The 21055-nt window shown below is 37.6% G+C and overlaps 1 protein-coding gene across 4 annotated transcripts in view; it reads right to left on the reverse strand.

Moving 5' to 3' along the window:
- Window positions 1-21055, reverse strand: part of FGD5 (FYVE, RhoGEF and PH domain containing 5) — a 154762-nt gene that overhangs the window by 44276 nt on the left and 89431 nt on the right. For all 4 annotated transcript variants that reach the window (XM_087954647.1, XM_026678403.2, XM_026678412.2 and 1 more), the window contains exons 6-7: window positions 5781-5935; window positions 4462-4618 (exon numbers count right to left, since the gene is read on the reverse strand). In XM_087954647.1, coding sequence (XP_087810773.1) covers window positions 4462-4618; window positions 5781-5935 — 312 coding nt within the window. The remainder of the gene's footprint in view (window positions 1-4461; window positions 4619-5780; window positions 5936-21055) is intronic.

Here is a 21055-nt window from a genome sequence, read left to right on the forward strand (position 1 = left end):
ATCAAGAAATGAAGGCCATTTGCAAATAATACCATATTAAGGTAAGGCAAATACCATGTTAATTTGCAAGTCTAGAGAATTGTCAATCAGTCAGTACTTGCCCTTTCTGGCCAGTCAGGGCTTTGTTAGTTTAGTCACCGAATGCCCCTGTGTATGACCTCTGCTTTTACAATGCCTGTATTTAGAAGGAACTCCAGTTCCATTTAGCAAAAATTAATTACGAGTATCTCTCTCTTTTGCCTTCCTTGAATTTTTATGTTTTTATAATGCTGGGGCAGGAAATACAGGAGGCAGCTGTGTGAGAGAAATTAGATGGTTAATGAATAGGAAAAATGAATTAAAAGACTTCAGGACCTGATGATGTTACCTAGTTGGGTAATGAAAAGTCTGCATGAAAACAGCCAAGCTCCAAGAATCCCACAAAGTAAGCTGAGCCAACTGTTTCCTCTTCTTTCCCCTTCTTCTCCCATGTCTAATTTTACACTGTAACATTCCCAGGGGTAGGAAGCCTTGTCAACAATGCAATGATGGTAAGCTACAAGGCCCTCCCAAAGGGACGGATCTCTAGAGATATAATTACCTTGGTTTCTAAGGGAAAAACTGCTGTCTGTACCATCTTGAACAACTATATTCTTGATTTTTAACTATATCACAAGGGGAACAAATGTGGTTTTTTTTTTTATCATAACGCACAGAACAACAATTCATAAAGCTTGATCAGAAAATACATTCATAATGACTCATTTTCAGTTTTGATCAGAATCAATTTTAGAAATGATTTTCTTCATTTTCTCTCCTTCATTTGCTGTAATCCCTTGAATTTACTCATATTGGGATACCATTCTGCCTGAGAAGATCATGAGAAATCTCTTTTTTTTTTTCAATCTCTATTCAATGTCTTTCTCACACACATACTACACAAGCCTTCTGAGCTCAAATTTATGGCTCTAATAAAAATTCCATTAACTCCAAGTGAAGGGCAGTGTATAAGGCTAAGACAAAAACATTAGTGTCACAACCCTTGTCCCTTATTTAATAGGGACCACAATGAAATATATCTCTATCCTGTTTCTTGGCTCTTTGCAGGGGAGATGATGAACAGCACAGAATAAAAACCACTGATATTTACACATAAAAGCATCTTCAGAAGTGTTCATAATATCAGCAGTCAAGTTTGTACATTCCTCCGAAAAAAGCTAAGCTTAAAAAAGACCAAAACTCTTTTGGAGAACAGATCAGACACCAACTTCTGAGATATTTTTCAGATATGCAAATAGTTAGAACTGGATAAGCAAGACCTCTCATGACTGCTTCTCAACACTATGGCAACCTAGGAATGCGGTACAATCCCAGACTGGTGCAATCTATGTGTGCAGAAGAAGATTGAACATGGGGGAAATGCTCTGGATACATAAACTCGGGAGGGATGGTGGCAGAGATTTGGGGACATCTCACCACAGTGCTTTGGAGTTGTTGGGACAGAGGAGAGAGGGATGTTGGCAAAGTACCGTGACACCTTAGCTATAAGAAAATAGAAACATTAAATTGGTAGTAGGACAAAGGAGGAGTTTCTATCGATGGAAAGGTACCCATTCTACAGTTTCAAAGGATTTTGAGGAAATGCTGCTGAGACAGTATTTCTGGAGCATCAAGGAAACTCATATGAACTGCAAACACTTATGGCATTGTAGAACCACAAGGCCATAACATTGCTTTGCCTATTACTTATGTGAGCATTGGAAATGCCTTAGGATATGTGCTTAGGGAATTCAAGGGAGCCCCTTCACATAAATAATATAGATCCAATGCCTGCTAAATCCATCAGTCATATATCCTGATTGAGAGTAGGGTCCCAGTTCTGAGGTATGTGTAGAAAATATTTTCTTCTCAAGGGGCGTTATGGAAGAGTTACACCATTTTCATTGGTTAAGGAAGCAAGGTACAAGTTTCTGTGTCCAGTCATGTCCAATTCTAGGACATGGTGTTCGTGTCCATTTCTTAGCCAAGTGAGCCAGTGTTGTCTGAAGACATTTTTTGTGGTCCTGTGGCCAGCATGACTATACACCAGAGGCACACAGAATGCTGTTTTTCTTTTATGTACACTGAGAGCATTTGCACCAAAAGAAATTTCTTGTGTGTCCAATCACACTTGTCCAATAAAGAATTCTATTCTATTCTATTTGTTGCTTTCCCACTAAAGTGATACCTATTAAATTTACTTGCATTTTGCATGCTTTTGAACTGCTAGGTGAGCAGGAGCTAGGACAGGAATGGGAGCTCACCCTGTTGCACAGTGCTCAAGTTTCGAACCCGGGCTGTCAGTTTTCCAGCTGACAAGCTCAGTGTCTTTAACCGCTGAGCCATTGTGCCCCTAAGTAAGGAATTAATTAAGGAAGCAACCTTAATTATATATTCCTTCTTCCAATCACTATTTAGTTGAATTTTAAAAAAATACAAATAATTTTCCACTATCCCTCACAAAATATCTGCTTTCAAGATTTCCTGGGGTGTAGTCATAAGTAGTATACCAGCTGAAAATGCCATATATATGCTAGAACAGCAGACACATATGCTTTAGTGAACATTTGCTTATACTTTTTCCTTTTCTTGGGCCAGGAAAAAAAAATTGATAAAAGTTTTGTCTTCATTCTATGGTATCAAGAAGGTGCAGTCCACAAGGCAATAGAGTTCTAGATAATTAAAAAAACAATTGTTTCAGATTAAATATCTGCATTTTCATCAAGGATTCCATGGAATTTTCACACATATAAATATATTCAATGAATGTTGATAAATGGTTGTTTTAATGAATTATCATTATTAGTATTTCATATATGCTGCAGAGGGAGACATATTCCATATTTCAAGCAGCTTGGACAGCCAAAGCAATACTGAAAATACAGAAGCCAATTTATTCTCATAACCTTTTTTGTCTGTTAAGTAAACGTTGCCCCTTCTCATCTCTTCTTTACAAATAAAAAAGTGATATATATTCATACTAAAATTAGACATACGGGGGGGGGGGGGGGGGGGGGGGGGGGGGGGGGGGGGGGGGGGGGGGGGGGGGGGGGGGGGGGGGGGGGGGGGGGGGGGGGGGGGGGGGGGGGGGGGGGGGGGGGGGGGGGGGGGGGGGGGGGGGGGGGGGGATTTGCACTGTTAGAAGTCACACCAGGCATCCAACAAGAAGCAGAAAGAGCAGTTGAAGTATGTGCCATTTCCACCAGGGGTTACTACCAGTTCGGTGATTATGTTTTGCGTGTGCATGCATGCTTTGCACACCAGACACACGCTGCACATGCATGTAATACACCTAAAGCTGTGCCGCCCGGATAGCTGGTAAGCACTGCGCATGGGTGCGCAGCACTTGAAAAGCCTCTTTTTTCCTGCTTTTTCAACCTCAGCTGTGCCGTGCAAAGCAGCTGAGGTTGAAAAAGTAAGAAATAAAAGGAGCCCGGGTAAGAGCCCAGGCGACCGGGTAGGCCAAACAGCAGCAGACACAGAACCGGTTCTGTGTCTGCTGCTCTTCAGAGCTACCGGTTCTGTAAAGCCAGACAGAATCGGTAGCATCCCACCCTAAACTAGGATTGGAGTTAATTCACAAGTGAAACCATTCAACTGTTGAGGTGAAGCTTTATGCCAGTAGGTCATTCATGTGTGTGTTTGGAATTTATTTAAGGATGGTCCTGACAGGTTCTAAACCTTGCCTATAGCCCCAGTCAAAGATTTGCTTCAGAAAATACCAGGAAAAGGAGAAGGCAAGAATTATGGGCTAAATTGCATTTAAAAAGTTGTAAAATATTGATCCAATGCAGAAGGTAAGGGATACATGAAGATGCCAGCAAAACATTTTGAGCTGGACCTAAACATGAGAGAGATGTGTTCAGATCAGTATTCTGATGTAAACTGAGCATCCATAATTTAACATTCTGTTACTTATGGAAATAAATAAGATGTAAACATTTTTGCATTAATACTTTTTGAATGGAAGAAAAAGAGAAGCAGAAACATGCAACGCATATAGCAAAAAAATGGGAGATGATGAACAATCTACTGTATATATCAATTATCACAAATGGAGAACCCAGAGAGTAAATAACTACTGAATTAGAATTCTTGTTATTCCCTTCTCCATGGTTGCCACTGCACGTGAGAATGAAAAATCTCTTCTCTGTCTGTCTCTCTGTCTCTCTGTCTCTGTCTCTCTCTCTCTCTCTCTCTTTTCTCTCTCTCCACCTTATATTATATATATGCTCCATACAAGGTGAGCACATAGCCTTCATATGTATTTGTACTCTTCCTAGTTTACTTTCTTCTTAAAGCCATTCTTGAATTGAATTATCGCTAATATCAACTTCCAAACGCTTCACTATTTTAGAGAGGGAAGAAGAGAAAGAACGAGAAAGATAATAGTAGCACTACAATAATAAATCAACATGAGATACAAAAGCGAAGACACTTTACCTCAAACTCTTTAATGACAGTATCCAGCTGGGAAGATTTAAGGCGAACATCATCCAGCAAAGCCAAATTCCTATCGAACTGCATTATGTAAGTTGTGTGGTGATTAAATCCTGATTCTCTGGAGAGGAAAATATCAGCCACTTTCTGATGTTCTTCCCTAAAACCATTGAGAATAAAGGTGGGGAAAAAAAGGAATAGAAAATTCTCTATACTTAATTTAGGTACTCACAGATAATCTTTTTCATCAGGACTTTTTAATGACATTAATCAGAAATTGAACACATAAAGATTGACTTTTGTTCCAGTAGTAAGTCCATATATCTTGTAATGTGGCAGTTTGATAAAGTCTCAATTGGTTCTGATGCCTGCTAGGCAATGCAGCAAGGAATGGTCGAATACTTGGTATGACTAGGTGGTATGTGTTTCTTTATAAAGCAACAAAGTTAACAAGCAAAATAGTTAAAAAGCTTGTATATTGACTTTATTTTTTTCAGATTTAGTGTGATTCTTGCTCATAGGCATAGAAGGGACCTATATATTTCCTTAAGTTGGAACATTCCTACAAAATGAAACAATAGCTGAATGACAGAATAAATATACCTAGGATTTATTGGAGATGAAACTGCTGTGTTTCAGTAGCTTTCTTGTTTGAGATTAGCTGTAGCAATAGCAACAGCACTTAGACTTATATACTGCTTCACAGTGTTTTACAGCCCACTCTAAATGGTTTTACAGAGTCAGCATATTGCCCCCAACAATCTAGGTCCTCATTTTACCCACCTTAGAAGGAGGGAAGGCTGAATCAACCTTGAGCTTGGTGAAATTCAAACTGCCAAATTGCAGTCAGCTGGCAGTCAGTAGAAGTAGTACTGCGTTCTAACCACTATGTCCCCATGGCATAGTGCATGTTTTTCTAACAGGCCTCATATACCAATCAATTTTTATTATGGTCACACACCAGAATTACAAATAAAGTCATTAAAAACAATAATAATAGTAAAAGATAAAAATTAGAGACAGACAAAATAATATTAGGATTGGTGGTGGATTATCAGTGGGCAGTTAAAGTCTGCCTAATTTTGCACACAGCATAACATAATTTGCCCACATTCAGAAAAACTGCTTCATACTGATCGGATAACAAGCATTATGTAAAGGTTTTATATGTTAGGATAAAACAGGTAAATAAGCAAACTGTATCACCCTTATATGTGATTCTCTCAAACTTCTGAAGAGAAGGTGTTTCCTGAAGCTTTTTAAACACCGGAATAGGGATATTGCCTTAAGTGTCATTCAAAGCCCCATCTAATTATATTTACCAGTTAAGAACTTTTTCTTCCAGTTCCCCCAGTATTTCTTGGTGTAGATTGTAGATTTTTGGGATTTCCTTCAGTCCTTCCTTAAGTTTTGTTTCTTCATGATCGCTATTATCACTATCATCTCCCAGCACTTTTAAGACAGCTTCATGGAAATCCTGTAAATATACAATATTATCTGCTTTAAGAATTAACAACTTTTGTCCATATCTTGATCATATGGTGCATTTTAATTAATGCCATTACCTCTTGCTAGCTCACTTTTACTTAGCAAGTCAAGAGAAATTTGGATAACAAACTTTTGATGCATGACAAATTTCTCACACAATTTCTCAAATTAATAGTTAATTATTAATAATTAATAATTTCTCAAATTATTTCACGCATTGGCCGAGAGCTCAATAACAGTGACGGCTCTGTGGCCCCACGCCTGTGCAGAGTCATTTGCAAAAATGAATCAAGCAAACGTAAATTCATTTATACTATAAACTCACTCGCCAAAACCAACACCAACCATAAGAACCTCCGTTGTCGCCTGACCTAACCATACAGCAACGTGCCCGCTCCCGTGTACTCCGCATTGAACTCAAAAACCGTCTAGACAATGGAGAGAAGGACCTGTACATTGACTACCATGCTGACTGTATCAAAAGTAAGCCACACAACCCAATACTCAGCTTTTACCCTCAACCACAACCCTACCTCAACCGATCCACCATCACCCAAGACTAGGCACGCACGCCCTAACTACCTCAATTCCAACTACTGTCGGACTTAAATGCAAACTACTCAATGCAAGAAGCCTCGTGAATAAAATACCTGAATTTCTCATCCTACTAAATATGGCTAACTGACATTATATTTGTCTGTGAAACATGGCTCAATGCATCTCTCCCGACTCCATTACCACAGTAAGAGACTATCATGTTTACCGATCAGATCGTGAAAATCGTCGAGGAGGTGGTGTTGCTATCTTCTATAAAAATCCTTACATCTAAAAAATATCCAAGTTACCCAGGAGCTTGCTCTTCCTGAGACCATCATCTGTGAACTATCCTTAAATATCACAATTGATTCTTACTATGTTACAGAGCACCTGATTATGACATCGAACATGTAAACAAGCTAAATACATTACTAACATGGGCTGCATCCTGCCCATACCCTTTTATCTTTCTTGGTGATTTCAATCTACCTCATATTGACTGGACCCTAAATGATTGTACAACTGAAATCATACACACAACCTTCTACAATGCTATTACAAATCTGGGACTGGAACAACTAGTAACCAACAACACTAGACTAAACAACTGCCTCGATCTCATCTTCTGCAATAGTTTGAATTTAATTTACGGAATACAAACTAAAGAACCCTTTTCCAGTAGTGACCACAATATGATTGACTTTTGTCTCAACATACGTCCACACAAAAATCACCACAATGATGTAATCCCCAATTGTAACTTCAAAAAAGGCAACTATGATCTTATAGACAACGATCTCTCATCCCTTGATTGGCAATCTCTATTCACTGGATGCAATACTGTTGAAGACCATTACAACATATTTTTACTTGAAGTCAAAAGAGTCATCAAACTATATGTACCAACAACAACTCCCAAAACAAAACAAAAAAGCAGATTACCCATAACAATAAGGAAACTTCAATCCAAAAAGAGATCACTCTGGCGGAAAAACAAATCTGGTCACGTTGCCAATTTCAAAAACCGATACAAAAATTTATGCCACCAGATAAAGACCGAATGCACCAATTATCACATTAAACAAGAGGAAAACCTTCTAAGCACCAATTCCACCCGTGCTTTTTACAATTTTGTAAACAACAAACTAAAAGACTCAAGGTCCATCCCTCCCTTGATAGGACCTGATGGTAAAGACTGCAACTGACGACACCATTAAAGCCAACATCTTTAACACATTCTTCGGCTCAGTATTTGTAAACAGCAATGGATCATGCCCAGTATTTCCTAGCCGTACCACAGATAACAACAATGATCTAATACATATCGATTTCACAGAAGACAATGTTGAAAAAGCACTACGCAATCTAAAACCATCCCTATCTATTGGACCGGATGGAATATGTGCCTACTTCTTAAAAAGCTATCCACTGCCATAGCCAAACCTCTAAGCATAATCTTTGAAAAATCTTTCAGGACCAGCTCCTTGCCTAACCTATGGTCACAAGCCACAGTCACCCCCATCTTCAAAAAGGGAGACCCAAGCCTAGTTGAAAATTACAGGCCAATCTCCTTATGCTGCGTCACCTGTAAAGTCATGGAATCAATTATTAACCAATCCATCATCCTCCACTTAGAGACAAATAACCTACTCTCCAATAAACAATTTGGTTTCAGAAAAAAACTATCCTGTAATCTGCAACTCTTACACTGCAAAAACATATGGACGACACAACTCGACCAGGGCAAAGCAATAGACGCAATCTACATAGACTTCTGTAAAGCCTTTGATTCAGTGGTACACGACAAACTACTCCTAAAAATAAAATCCTATGGTATCTCTGGACAACTGAATAACTGGATAGAAGCATTCCTGTCAAACAGACAACAAATGGTCAAAATTGGGAGCGTCCTATCAAATCCAGTACCTGTCAATAGTGGTGTCCCCCAAGGCAGTGTTCTAGGACCAACTCTCTTCATACTCTACATAAATGACCTCTGTGATCATATTAAGAGCAATTGCGTTCTCTTCGCTGATGATGTAAAGCTGTTCAATACCACAGACAATACTGCTACCCTACAAAAGATCTTGACTATGTATCAGAATGGTCAAACAAATGGCAACTTCAAATCTCAACAAATAAATGCTCTGTCTTACATATTGGCAAAAAAATCAGAAAATAAAATACAAGCTGAATAGTCAAGATCTTGTTGATGACCCAAGCTCTGTAAAGGACCTTGGAATACTCATCTCTAATGATCTAAGTGCTAGAGCCCACTGCAACTACATAGCCAAAAAGGCATTAAGAGTTGTTAACCTAATCCTACGTAGCTTTTTCTCTGGTAATATCACACTACTAACCAGAGCATACAAAACATTTGCTAGACCAATACTCGAATACAGTTCATCAGTCTGGAACCCACATTACGTATCTGATATTAGCACAATTGAGAAAGTCCAGAAATATTTCACAAGAAGAGTTCTCCACTCCTCTACTCGTTGTAGAATACCTTATGCCACCAGACTTGAAATTCTAGAATTAGAAAACCTTGAATTACGCCGTCTTCGATCTGACTTAAACATGGTATATAAAATCATACATTGCAATGTCCTACCTGTCAATGAATACTTCAGCTTCAACCATAACAACACAAGAGCACACAATAGATACAAATTCAAAGTTAACCGCACCAAACTTGATTGCAGGAAATACGACTTCAGCAATAGAGTGGTCAATGTCTGGAATACTCTACCCGACTCTGTAGTTTCTTCCCCAAACCCCAAAAACTTTAACCTTAGACTGTCTACTATTGACCTCACCCCTTTCCTAAGAGGTCTGTAGGGGCGTGCATAAGCGCACCAACGTGCCTACCGTCCCTGTCCTATTGTTTCTCTTATTCTTTTATTTTTCTTATATGTACCCATTTCATGTATTCACAACTATGTATACACTTATACTTATTATCTTGTAAACAATTGGCAAATCAAATAAATAAAAATAAATAAATAAATAGCTTTTGAATTTGAGAAAACAAATGCATTCTTCATAACAGAAGTACATTCATGTAAATGTATCTTACATGAAATTTTAGAATTCAGATAAATGGAACAGATCAGGCAATAATAATTTATTGGCTTCAATCTATTCTTATTATATCATCACTAAAGACAAGCATTTTGCTAAAACCCTCTTTTTTTTCTATAATTGCACTAGCATTATCAATTGCTGAAGCATGAACTACATAAACAGGAGATTTATAAGTATCATGAAATTAGGTTACATTTTCAATATTTTATTAATTAGTTTCAGAAACCAAACTACCAATCTTGTAAAAATCCAAGTAATGTATCATTAACAAATCAATTGTCAAGCCATTATAAATCATAAAGTGAGATTCTGAATTACAGTAATTTCTTTTCAAGCAATATAGATTTTATGCTAACAGATAACATAAAATCGGATGTACTACAAGCCTATTTATTTATTAATCAAATTTATGTAGCTTCCCTTCTCATGAGAAGTTAGAGTTAAAGTCCAAAACTGGTTTCCAAGTTGAATTAAAATCTGAGTCACATTTTATTTTAAAATATCAGGCTATTTTAGACATAGAGAAATACCCCTAGAGCTTAACTTTTGTTTTTCACAGGATTAAGGATTAAGAGTACTTTTCAATGGGAAGTGTAAAATGTTATTGCAGCAATTAACAAACACAGAGCTGGTTTAACATTGTAGAAAAGTGTAACAGAAAAATATTTAACAATAACAAAAAATAGCAAGTTGAAAAGGAAACTTTTTTTTACCATTCTTTTACCATTTTCTCTAAGTACAATATTTGGTGTGAATTTAATATTATTTTTCCCTTGCATTCCTATTATTGTATCTAAATTCTGCATCTTTTTGACCATCCTCTTGATAATCTGTTTAGGGTTTCACCAGCAGTTTAGAAATAAGGCCAGTAAATGCTTCAAATTTTGGGCTTTTCAAATTAAATTCAGACACATCTCTTTGTTCTGACAGTTCTTTTAAAGCTATACTTAAAGTCTCAGAAGATTTTTACCTTTCTCTTATTAAGAAATCTTGGTTATGATTTGTTGTTTCACCACTGAATAAATTTCTTTCTGCTTTCCTTTTCATAAAAATAAACAATAAAAAGGCAAGTGATGATAAATCTTTTTCTGTACTTATTCCAAACAATTGGGACAAACATTTACCCCAAACATTTATTATTGCAAGTTCTGTTCCCCTAGTTGAAGAAATCTAACCACATGGTGATTGTAACCCATTTTATAATCCAACCCAAACAATTAGTTTAGTAATATTTAAAATCTGGGACTGCTGGACTGCCTTGTTCTTTTTAATCCTCTAGCATCTGGTATTTATTGCATGGCAATGGTTCATAAAGAGCTTGCCCTGAGTGCAGGCAATCAAGAGTGGGAATGCTCTTCATAGGCAAGAAGCTTCACACAACATATTTGTGGTACTCAATGCTCAACATGACACACTCTAGGGCTGGGAGAAGATCCTGGACCTGTGGTTTTCTCAACTCCTGCCTCCAGCTGCCTTTTATGTTCCCTGGCTTGGTCAGCCTCAGGGGCTTGATTGCTAAACTCCTGCTAGACTGATGTTCATCCTGGGGCCTCCAGAGCCATACTCTCCAGATCTTCCTGGCAGAAATTTCAAGAACAGTGTGAGAGGAAAGAAAATAACTTTCAACAATACTTATTTTGAGGGGTCTGTGGTGCTGTCTGAGCCTGGCTGTTTTCTTGCAGACATTTCATTACACAAACTAGGTAACATCATCAGTGCTAATAAAGAGTTGGATTTGCTCTCATCAATATATTCTAGTGCCTTGTCTTGTCAGTGTTGGTGACATATACCTCTTCTTCCAGTGTATATCACCCTGTTCTTCTGGATCACTATTAATAATAACCTCAGCTTAGTTAGATGGTTTGTAATTACAAATTTGTGCAATTACAATATTTCAAGAGATGAAAGTAGAAGAAAGGACAGTTTGATATAATCATCTCCGCTTACTTTAATCTTTTATTCTAGCTATTATACATTCTGTGTCCCATCAAACCAGAAGTAGTACAGTACATCAATCTTACTGACCAAATAAGAACAGTGTATAAATATGGGTTATTTTTTCATTCACTTTATCTAATGTTTTAATTCGGTATATATGTTTATATTAGAGAAAGGTTAAAAGAGCAAAGAAAATGGTGGTGTGTAAAGAAATAACTACATAGTCCAGAAAACATGAGCTCTTTTTGGTCCCTACAGAAAGTAGATTAGAACAAACAAACAAGAGGAGGAGGGACAATGCAAGCTAAGTGCTTTTAATGATAAAATCTGAGTTAATTCAGCAAGTTTTGCATAGTTCTCCAATTTACATCATCCCACAAGATTTCTACAACCCCCTTATCAAAATCAAGTATCACAGAGAGTATGTGCAGGGTAGAAAGTAGCTGTATATTTCTATCATGCTGGATAAGTAGCCTGCGGAAGAATCCTTGGGTTAATGAAATTCCTCTCATTTCCCTGGAGCAGAACTGCTTGGAGCAGAGTTGAATCAGGCAGCTGGGTATTCCTTTTTTCTGGCCCATGTTATAGCTCTTGGCGGGAAAATTTCTTGTTTGCTGCCAGTTTAATCTTTGTGGGAAGGTAGCTAGAAGTTACTTTGTCTAGGAGAATAACTATACACTGGGGGGAACTGGGAACATATTTTTAAGCTCCCTCATACTCCGGAGTACCATGTGGAATCGCTTAAAAAGCATTTAGCATTTTCCCAACTTTTCTTTTGCATCCTAGTAAAGTATGGAAATATCTGGAGTTTTTTATTGCACAAGAGAGAGGAAAAAGAAAAGCATGCTCTTGTTCCGAGGAAGAGTGGGAGATGCTAATTGAAAAGCTGGCTCAAAAGGGATGCTTTGTGAATAGAAGGAACTTGAAAAACCTCAGTGGTTCCTCAATTATGGCAGCTGCAGCAGATGTGGAGATTACAAAAGTTCTTGGTTTCATTAAAACAAAAAAACAAAACAACTTATAGACCCTGATTTGACCTTCTTTTCCAGTCTGTGCTGTAGGGAGACACATCATTAACTCTTGCAATGGATAAATCTGTTGAAACATCATGTCACATATTAGTTATTAATAGGAACAGTACTGAGACTGAGAACTGACATAAGCAGAAGAGAAACATTTCATTTGTCCAGAGGGATTCCTCCAAGTTTTGTTTTGTTTTGACATGAGATCTAGTTTGCTTTCATCCTCACTTTTCACTATTTTCAAGCAACTCATGATGTTGACCTATTTGCTTGCATAAATGATTGTTTACGTGAAAAGTATCTGGTTTGAACAATAGTATTTATGAGTGCATTTTTAATTCAAATATTTTGACAATTTGGTTTTATTCTATTTTTCCTGGCACTATTGGAATATTCAATGAGTAGAGGAACAAGACAGAAAAAAAGTCATGTGAGAATCCAGGACAGATTATGAGAGAGGAGATAATACATATTCATAAAATACACAGCTGCATTTTAAGTAAGCTATTCTTGTTGCTTTTCCAGAAATGTTCTGTTTTCCATTTGGAACTGATTTAGATAGTTGAGATTTCAGTTGGAATACTTGACTCTATGTATGTATTTTTGCAGACAAAGCTGAAGATGATTTATAATTTCAGTTGTCACATTAAAGGGACAGTAATCTGGGGAAAAGGTCCTGGATGAAGGTAATTCACATGGTTTCAATGCTGTTTTCAACCCACTTGCTCCTCTGGTCACTGACATTTATTTATCAACAGAGCTATTTTGCCCTTTTTTTAGCTGAACTGTGATTTTGTTTATTAGTATACCACGAGTCATTGTTTAGCTCAAAAAAACTTAAGCTGTACTGACCTATAAAGGAGAATATCTGTAGCTCAGGGTTGAAATGAGGGGTCCTTGGTGCTCTCTGAGCTTTGGTTGTTTTGTTGCAGATGTTTCATTACCTAAACTAGGTAACATCATCAGTGGAGTTACCTAGTTTGGGTAAGGGAACATCTGCAGCAAAATAACCAGGTTCAAAGAGCACTAAGGACTCCTCAATATTGGACCTGGTTATTGCTTCTTTGTTTGCTTGCTTACATGTTTATTGACTGATCAGTTGATTTCAATACTTTGTATCATACCTAATTCTCCAGTTTAGGAAATACAAAGACCGTGCTAAATATATTATTACCAAATAAAGTACTTGGAGCTGTCTGTTATAACTAGGAGCTGAGTTTGACTTGACTTGAAATTGTTATCATACCATGAAGCAAATCAGTAGAATTATTATGGCCAACATAATTAGGCTGAAATATTGACTAGATAACAGCAAGGTATATTGGAGAGTCATCAAATTTTGAATTTTTTTTCTACTATTTGTATTTTATCCTCTTAGTATTCTTGCCTTTTTTTTTAAAAAAAAAATGTCTACATTCTTTTGTTTACCTTCCTTAAAATGCTTAATAACTCCCTCACTCCTTTTACAGGTACCCTGTGCATCTAAGCCAGAGGTCTCCAAACTTGGCAACTTTGAGACTTGTGGACTTCAACTCCCAGAATGCCTCAGCCAGCCATGCTGGCTGGGGCATTCTGGGAGTTGAAGTCCACAAGTCTCAAAGTTGCCAAGTTTGGAGATCCCTGATCTAAGTAGTCAAGTCAGCCTCAGTCTTGGAGCACAGCTAAGAACTGGAGCAAAAGCTCTCTTTTGTATTCTATATGGGGCCACCCTGGAATAATATCCAGAAATTTCAACTGATACAAAATGCAGCCGCGTGGGCAATTTTGGATGCCCCAAGAATAATGAACGTAACACTTCTACTGTGCAAACTGCAGTGTGTACTGTTCTGCTTCTGGGTCCAATCCAAGGCATCGGTTATGATATTTAAAGCCCTACATGGCATGAGCCAGTTTATTTACAAAATAGTCCTATTACATCAGCCCATCTCACCTGGTCAGGCAGGAAATGTATGTTGTGGGTGCCCTCAGTCAAAGGATTCTGACTGGTGGGGTCTAGGAAGAGGGCCTTCTCTGCTGTTACCCTTGCAATCTCTTTCTGGAAGTGAGACAAGGCCTCACTCTCCTGGCCTTCCAAAAAGGCATAAAACTATGGCACCATGACCTTGCTTGGGGCACACAAAGGAGCACAAAGCTGTGGGTCTGGTTAGTGGCCGAAAGCCCTCTCCCTTAATTAATTTTTAACATCCCTTGCTCTTTTTATTTCATATATTGTTTTTATGCTTTTACTATTTGATTGCACACCATACAGAGTGCAATACATGAAGGAGGTGGTGAACTGTTTTTAAATATGATAAATAAATATGATCAACTGATAAATAAAATAAAATGTAAGCTGAGTCAATAAGCCTTGGTGTCATACGCATCCCTCACGTATTTACACTTTATATTATAGACTTTCTTGGACTTTATAGTCCAAATATGTATTTATCTTGTAATGTATGTGTGAAATGGGTCTTACTGTCACTTCAATTACATATCCATCCAAGTTTTTAATCCACCCATTTTAAATTTTTTTCCCCCTCTCCCAAAGTTTTACTGCTTGTAACATTACCGGCAATCGATAAACCAGTACCCCATGCCTGCAAAACCACTTTGGAGAACCAAGTACAATTGCCAGTAGCAAGAAAGCCCAGATTTGCTTTCTCGTAAAACTTCAGCAAATTTATTTAATCATTAATGGTCTTAATTGCTACATCATTATACATTTTCAAATAAGTGATTTAATTTTGACAGCCCGAATAGTCAACTTGGCTATGATTAATCTCCTATATCTGAAGCCTCATAGGAATTGCTAGGAACATCTGTTGGAAAATAATATAAAATAAAAAATCTTGTGGCCCAAAGTACTGAAGCTCTAGGAAACTATTAATCAAACGTAAAATACTTCTGCAGACTCAGTAATTGATCAATCACAGTACAAGAAAGTCTTCCAAATCCATCATATGAAAAACACAGTAAAACAAAACATTTGTGTAATCGATATAATTTCCTGTTAGGTATAAAATAAGAGGAAAGAACTGAAGTCATGTTATTCTGAACAGGTCATGCAATTAATCCTATAAAGAACATCAATATTTCTGCCTTAAAACATGTAACTATTATTTCATATTTCCAGAAGCTAACCATTTACAAGGCAGAGTACAGATAAATGTCTGTATAAATATATCAATAGTATGACTTTTTACTTTGCTCTCGCACTTATTGGAAGATCCAGTTAAAATGAAATTGTGGGAAGATTCTTTGGAGAGAAAAGGAGACTAGGTGACAACCATATAGAGCAGGGGTGTCAAATTCAAGGGTTGGAGGCTGGATCTTGCATGAGGGGTGCTTAGATTTGACCCATGGGGCTGCCTTGGAAACAGCAAAGGACTGGTCCACGGTGCCTCTGCCAGCGAAAATGGAGCTCAGTGCAGCCACGTGCTGCAGGAGGCTGTTGTGGCTGAAAACACGCCTCCCTGAGCTTCGTTTTCACTAGCAGAGAGTTACCAGAAGGCCACTGCAGACGAAAACAGACCACATGAGGGCTGCGGGTGGCTCTCCGGGGCTCCATTTGCACTGGCAGAGAGTTGCAGGAGGCCATCGCAGCCAAAAGTAGAGCTTGGGAGCCCATTTTGTTTGGCAGAGTGCTCGGGCTGCCACAGGTGCCCCTGGTATGAGTGACATCAAGCTGGCCACACCCACCCTTGCCATGCCTACTCTGCCCCCACCCCTGAGGTCAAACACAACCCTGATGCGGCCCTCAATGAAATCAAGTTTGACATTCATGATATCGAGAGTTTGCATGGTTGATTCCTTTCTTATCCACCCACAGCAGTCATGAGAATTTTGTTTGTTTTCAATAAGAGTTACTGCATTTTTATTTACAATTGTTACTCTGAAAAGTTGTGTGTGTGTGTGAGTGTGTGTGCATGCACACACACACCTTAAAAACTAAATCTAAAAACATCTAAATAAATGCAGATATGCAATAACTGGAATTTTGTAAGTGATACTGATTATACCTGCTTAACTACTTCTGTTAATGAATGCCAGTGAGCTGTGCTGATAAGATTTTTGAATTAGGAATGAAAAGACGCTGCTTTTAATCTGAGCTTCATCATAGAACCTCACTTGGTCTGTTTTTGGTGTATTATTCTGGTGAAGAATGGAAGGCGGAAACACTGTGTATACAACCTTTTGTTCCTGAATGAAAGATGAGATAAAAATCTAATAAAAAATAATGAGCACCATTCTGTGAGCAAGAGCAGCTAAAGCAATCAGTGATGAAATTTCCAGGGTTTTCTTGCTGTAATGTATGAATTCTGACTTTATGAATACCTGACAATTCTGAGTCAGAAGACCTAGGTTTATTCTTCATTTCCAGTTCCTGGTTGGATCAAGGAGGACACATTAGGGCAGTGGTTCTCAACCTGTGGGTCGTGACAACCCTTTCACAGGGGTCGCCTAAGACCATCGGAAAACGCATATTTTCGATGGTCTTAGGAACCGAGCCATAATTTTATGGTTGGGGGTCATTACAACATGAGGAACTGTATTAAAGGGTCGCAGCATTAAGAAGGTTGAGAACCACTGCATTAAGAACTCCAGTTTGTCCTGATTTTAAAAAAATGGCAAAAGGAGATTTTCTGACATTCTTAGCAGAATATACCCAATAGGAATACCTGTGTTCCATTGTGATAGAGCTCTGAATGATTCTGTCCTACCATGCTATGTGAATGTAGTCAATAAAAATAATGGTTTATCATTATATGAATTTATCATTATATTGTGAATATCTTTCATTCTATAGCTCTGAGATAGCCTTAAGGAGATAAAAAGATTTGTCCTTTCGTTAACCATAATTTAGCAATATCAGACATAAATATCAACATAAATAAATAAAAACATAAAGGAATAAACCCCAAGATGGTGAAAGGACAACCATCCTTTAGCCTCATCAAATATTTTGCAGGCTCACCATGGGATTCCCAGGATGGATGGAAGAATCATGTTTTTCAATGCTTTCTGGAAGGTTAATAGAGATGGAGTTAACCTCACTTCAGGGGTTTCACTTCAAGAATGCTTCAGAACTACAACAGAAATGACACATCTCCTGAACCCTGCCAGACGGAAGTCCTTTGCAGGTGAGACCTGGAGGATACTTTTTCTGCTGGACCTGATGGGATGGGTAGATGTAACCAGGAAGTCCCTCAAATAACATACATATGGTGCAGTCATTTAAATCAACAGGACAAATTAGCAATAATATATATAAGTCTATGTATAAACTGAGAAGTAGATTAACAGAGTTTAAGGAACATTATTTGGCTTAAAGTTTAGTGAGTTGTTGTAGAGCAGGGGTGTCAAACTTGCGGCCTGCAGGCCGGATGCGTCACACACTGGCCACCTCTATTTTAGCGAAGAGGAAAAAAGTTGCGATTCATTACATGATGACAATGTGTCATTGCGAGTTTGACCTCTGTTGTTGAGGATATGGATAGCTTCCAAAAGATATTGTCTGCTTGTTGATACACATACTTGATGCACCTATATACTGTATGTTGTACAAATTGAAGAGCCTAGGTTGGGACCCAAAGCTCTCCGCCATGGCCCCACAGAAATGCTTTCCTCCTGTTCTTGAGCCAGGAAGAAACTATACTGACCCCATAACCTCGTTTCATTTAATGTGGAATAGTTTCAGTACAGTGATTAGTGGATCTTCTGCTGTCCTTTCTCCATCCATCCTTTATCACTCTCACCAATAGGAACATTGGTTGGCAATTCCTCCCTTAAATGTGTGCTTGGGCAGAATTGGATGGATATTATTTATGTCAGAAGGTTGATGGTCCTATCAGAGAATGCTATTGTCAAATAACCCTTCCTTCCTTCTTAAGGCTCCCTGAATGATTTGGAAAAATTGTTTTAAAATACAAGGTAGGCAAGCCCAAAAGTGAAAACATGGATCTTAGATTGGTTAACTATAACTATTGGTTAATTTAAATTAATGAAATGCAGTGTTATATGTAATAATAGTAGATACAATTGGAAGACTTAGATTAAGTATTTCCAAACTATAAAACAAGAAAATCTGATTAAACAAAGCAGGATATGAAACATCAGAGATTAACAGCCCACTCTTATGGAACACATTGCTCACTCTCAAGCACAAGAATGTACTGTGGAATATACAGATGGAATATCCTACTGTGATTTAAGCACTTGGAAAATGCAGAAGTATATCCTCGGGGGAAGTCATTTCGGTTGCCTGTAGCAATCACCTATAACTATATTCCACCTGCATAAGATCAAGAAAGCTACAAGTAATTATAGTGCCCTCTTTATAAAGGAGACTATTACTGGGAATCTTATTAATTGCATCCCAATTAAGAGCTGTGAGCATGCAAAACTGCACGGTTGTAAACAAATACACAGTTGGTGTAAAGCAATCAGGAACAATTTATTTTCTTGGACATCCAATGAAGCTAGTACTATGGATACATTCCAGAGGACAGCAAAACGATAGTGTAGTTTCCTTTAATCTGACAAAGAAATTGTAAGATCTCCACTAGATATGTTTCTCAGCCATCCATTTTAGGAAGTGTATTACAAGAACCACTTTGTAACATTTAACTTTGAAACATGCTGTTTCTCTCTCCTCCAACACCAGGGAAAATGAACTACTGTAGACATGTGTAAAAATGATGCTTAGTTTAATTTGTACTGGAATGAGAATCTGCTCTGATAGGAATTATATCAGATACATGGATTCTGTGCCTTGATGCACATCAATCTCCGTACATAGAAGAAAAAGCTCACTGGACTGTGAACATACTTATAATGCCTATAAAGTGTCTGATGTGTACAATTATTAAGCTAGCCTCAGATTTTCATTTGGCCTATTTAATCACTGATGCAGCCTGGCAGTTTAATGTGTCAATTGACTTCACAGTAAACTCCTATATTAGTTGATTTCCGGTGATGGTACAAATTCTCTCTGCAGTACTTTCAATGATAGCAATAGCAATAGCAATAGCATTTATAACTTATATATATTGCTTTACAGCCCTCTCTAAGCAGTTTACAGAGTCAGCCTATTGCCCCCAACAATTTGGCTCTTCATTTTACCCACCTTGGAAGGATGGAAGGCTGAGTCAACCTTGAGCCTGGTGAGATTTGAACTGCCAAATATCAGGCGGCTGGCAGACAGCAGAAGTAGCCTGTAGTACTGCACTCTAAACACTGTGTCACTGTGGCTCATGATGGTACACATGACAAATCTGTCCTTCATGTTGCAGTCATTCCCCAATGAGCATGATACCTAGACATTATTCTAAGTATGCTCTTTTTGAAACTAGGTTTGCCTATTGCCAAACACAAAACTGGTCGCTAGTGTTCCTTTTAAGGGCTACTAATTGGAAATAAGTAAACTAATAAGTAAACAGCACCTACATTTCTAGATTAACATCAAACTCTATTTATTAACTTAATTTTTGAGCCACACCAGCTGATATAAAGTTTAAGCTCATACAATGTTTCCAGTCTTCCAGTTCAATAGCAGAGTGGGTGTATGTAAATGTCATCTTTTTGGCAATCAATCAAACTATTAAAGTCTGCTTAAAAGGCCAAACTTTTTCTGCTATGCTGGTGATCTGTTCTAGAGTCTTTCTCTGTGAGTTGTGTGTGTAAGGGACAGGGGTGATGGACAGAAGAAGGTGTTCCTTAGAGTTTAAGGAAATAATAATTTTCTTCTTTCAAATCAGGGTGTGGTGCACTTTTGTTCTCTTTATTGCAATGTAACAGAAGACGCAAAACTTTTTAAAACTGTATTTTTCTTTCCAGAATGTGATGTTGGCAGGGAAGAATGACAATGAAAGGGAAATAAGTTTGTCCCCTTCCCTCCTCCAAGACACAAATTTATTTTGCAGTTGCAAGGTCACAAAAGCAGACTATTGTGTCTAATCTTGACACAAACTACCCATTCTAAGAGTAGCTGACAAGAAAGAATGAAAAATGTCTTGAAAATCCTTAAAAAGATCCTTAAAAAGACTAGTCATACTTTACATTTTTAAAGTGGCAACCTGGCACAAAGCACTCAACAATGTATTGGCATAAAAGACGGAAATGTTAGAAACACCATTATAAAGTTTTTGTTTAATACCTGTGGTTTTGCAGACCTGTGTGAAACAAAACTTTAAGGTACCTATAAGATTTAATGGTTTTGAATAATGTAAAATTGAGTTTGAAACAGAATTATGGACAAATGATGAACATATTATTGCCAAAACATGTAATTTTTTGTTGAAATTTGAGACAGAAGAACAAGTGAAAGATTGCATAATATGGGCTAAAATTTGGCTATAATATATTTTACAAATAGAACAATGCAAAAATATTTAGTTGATGGGACTGAAATTTACATTATAAATAAATATAATTTTTATAAAATGATGTACTGTTGGTATATGTCATCAAAGAAATTGTTTAGAATGTACAAAGATACTTTACATTTATACTGGAAATGTGAACCACCATGAAAGGACATTTAT

This window comes from Notechis scutatus, chromosome 2 (assembly GCF_049901735.1).
Source record: "Notechis scutatus isolate UNSWTSFEM ecotype Mainland chromosome 2, rNotScu1.2, whole genome shotgun sequence".
Taxonomy (NCBI): Eukaryota; Metazoa; Chordata; class Lepidosauria; order Squamata; family Elapidae; genus Notechis; species Notechis scutatus.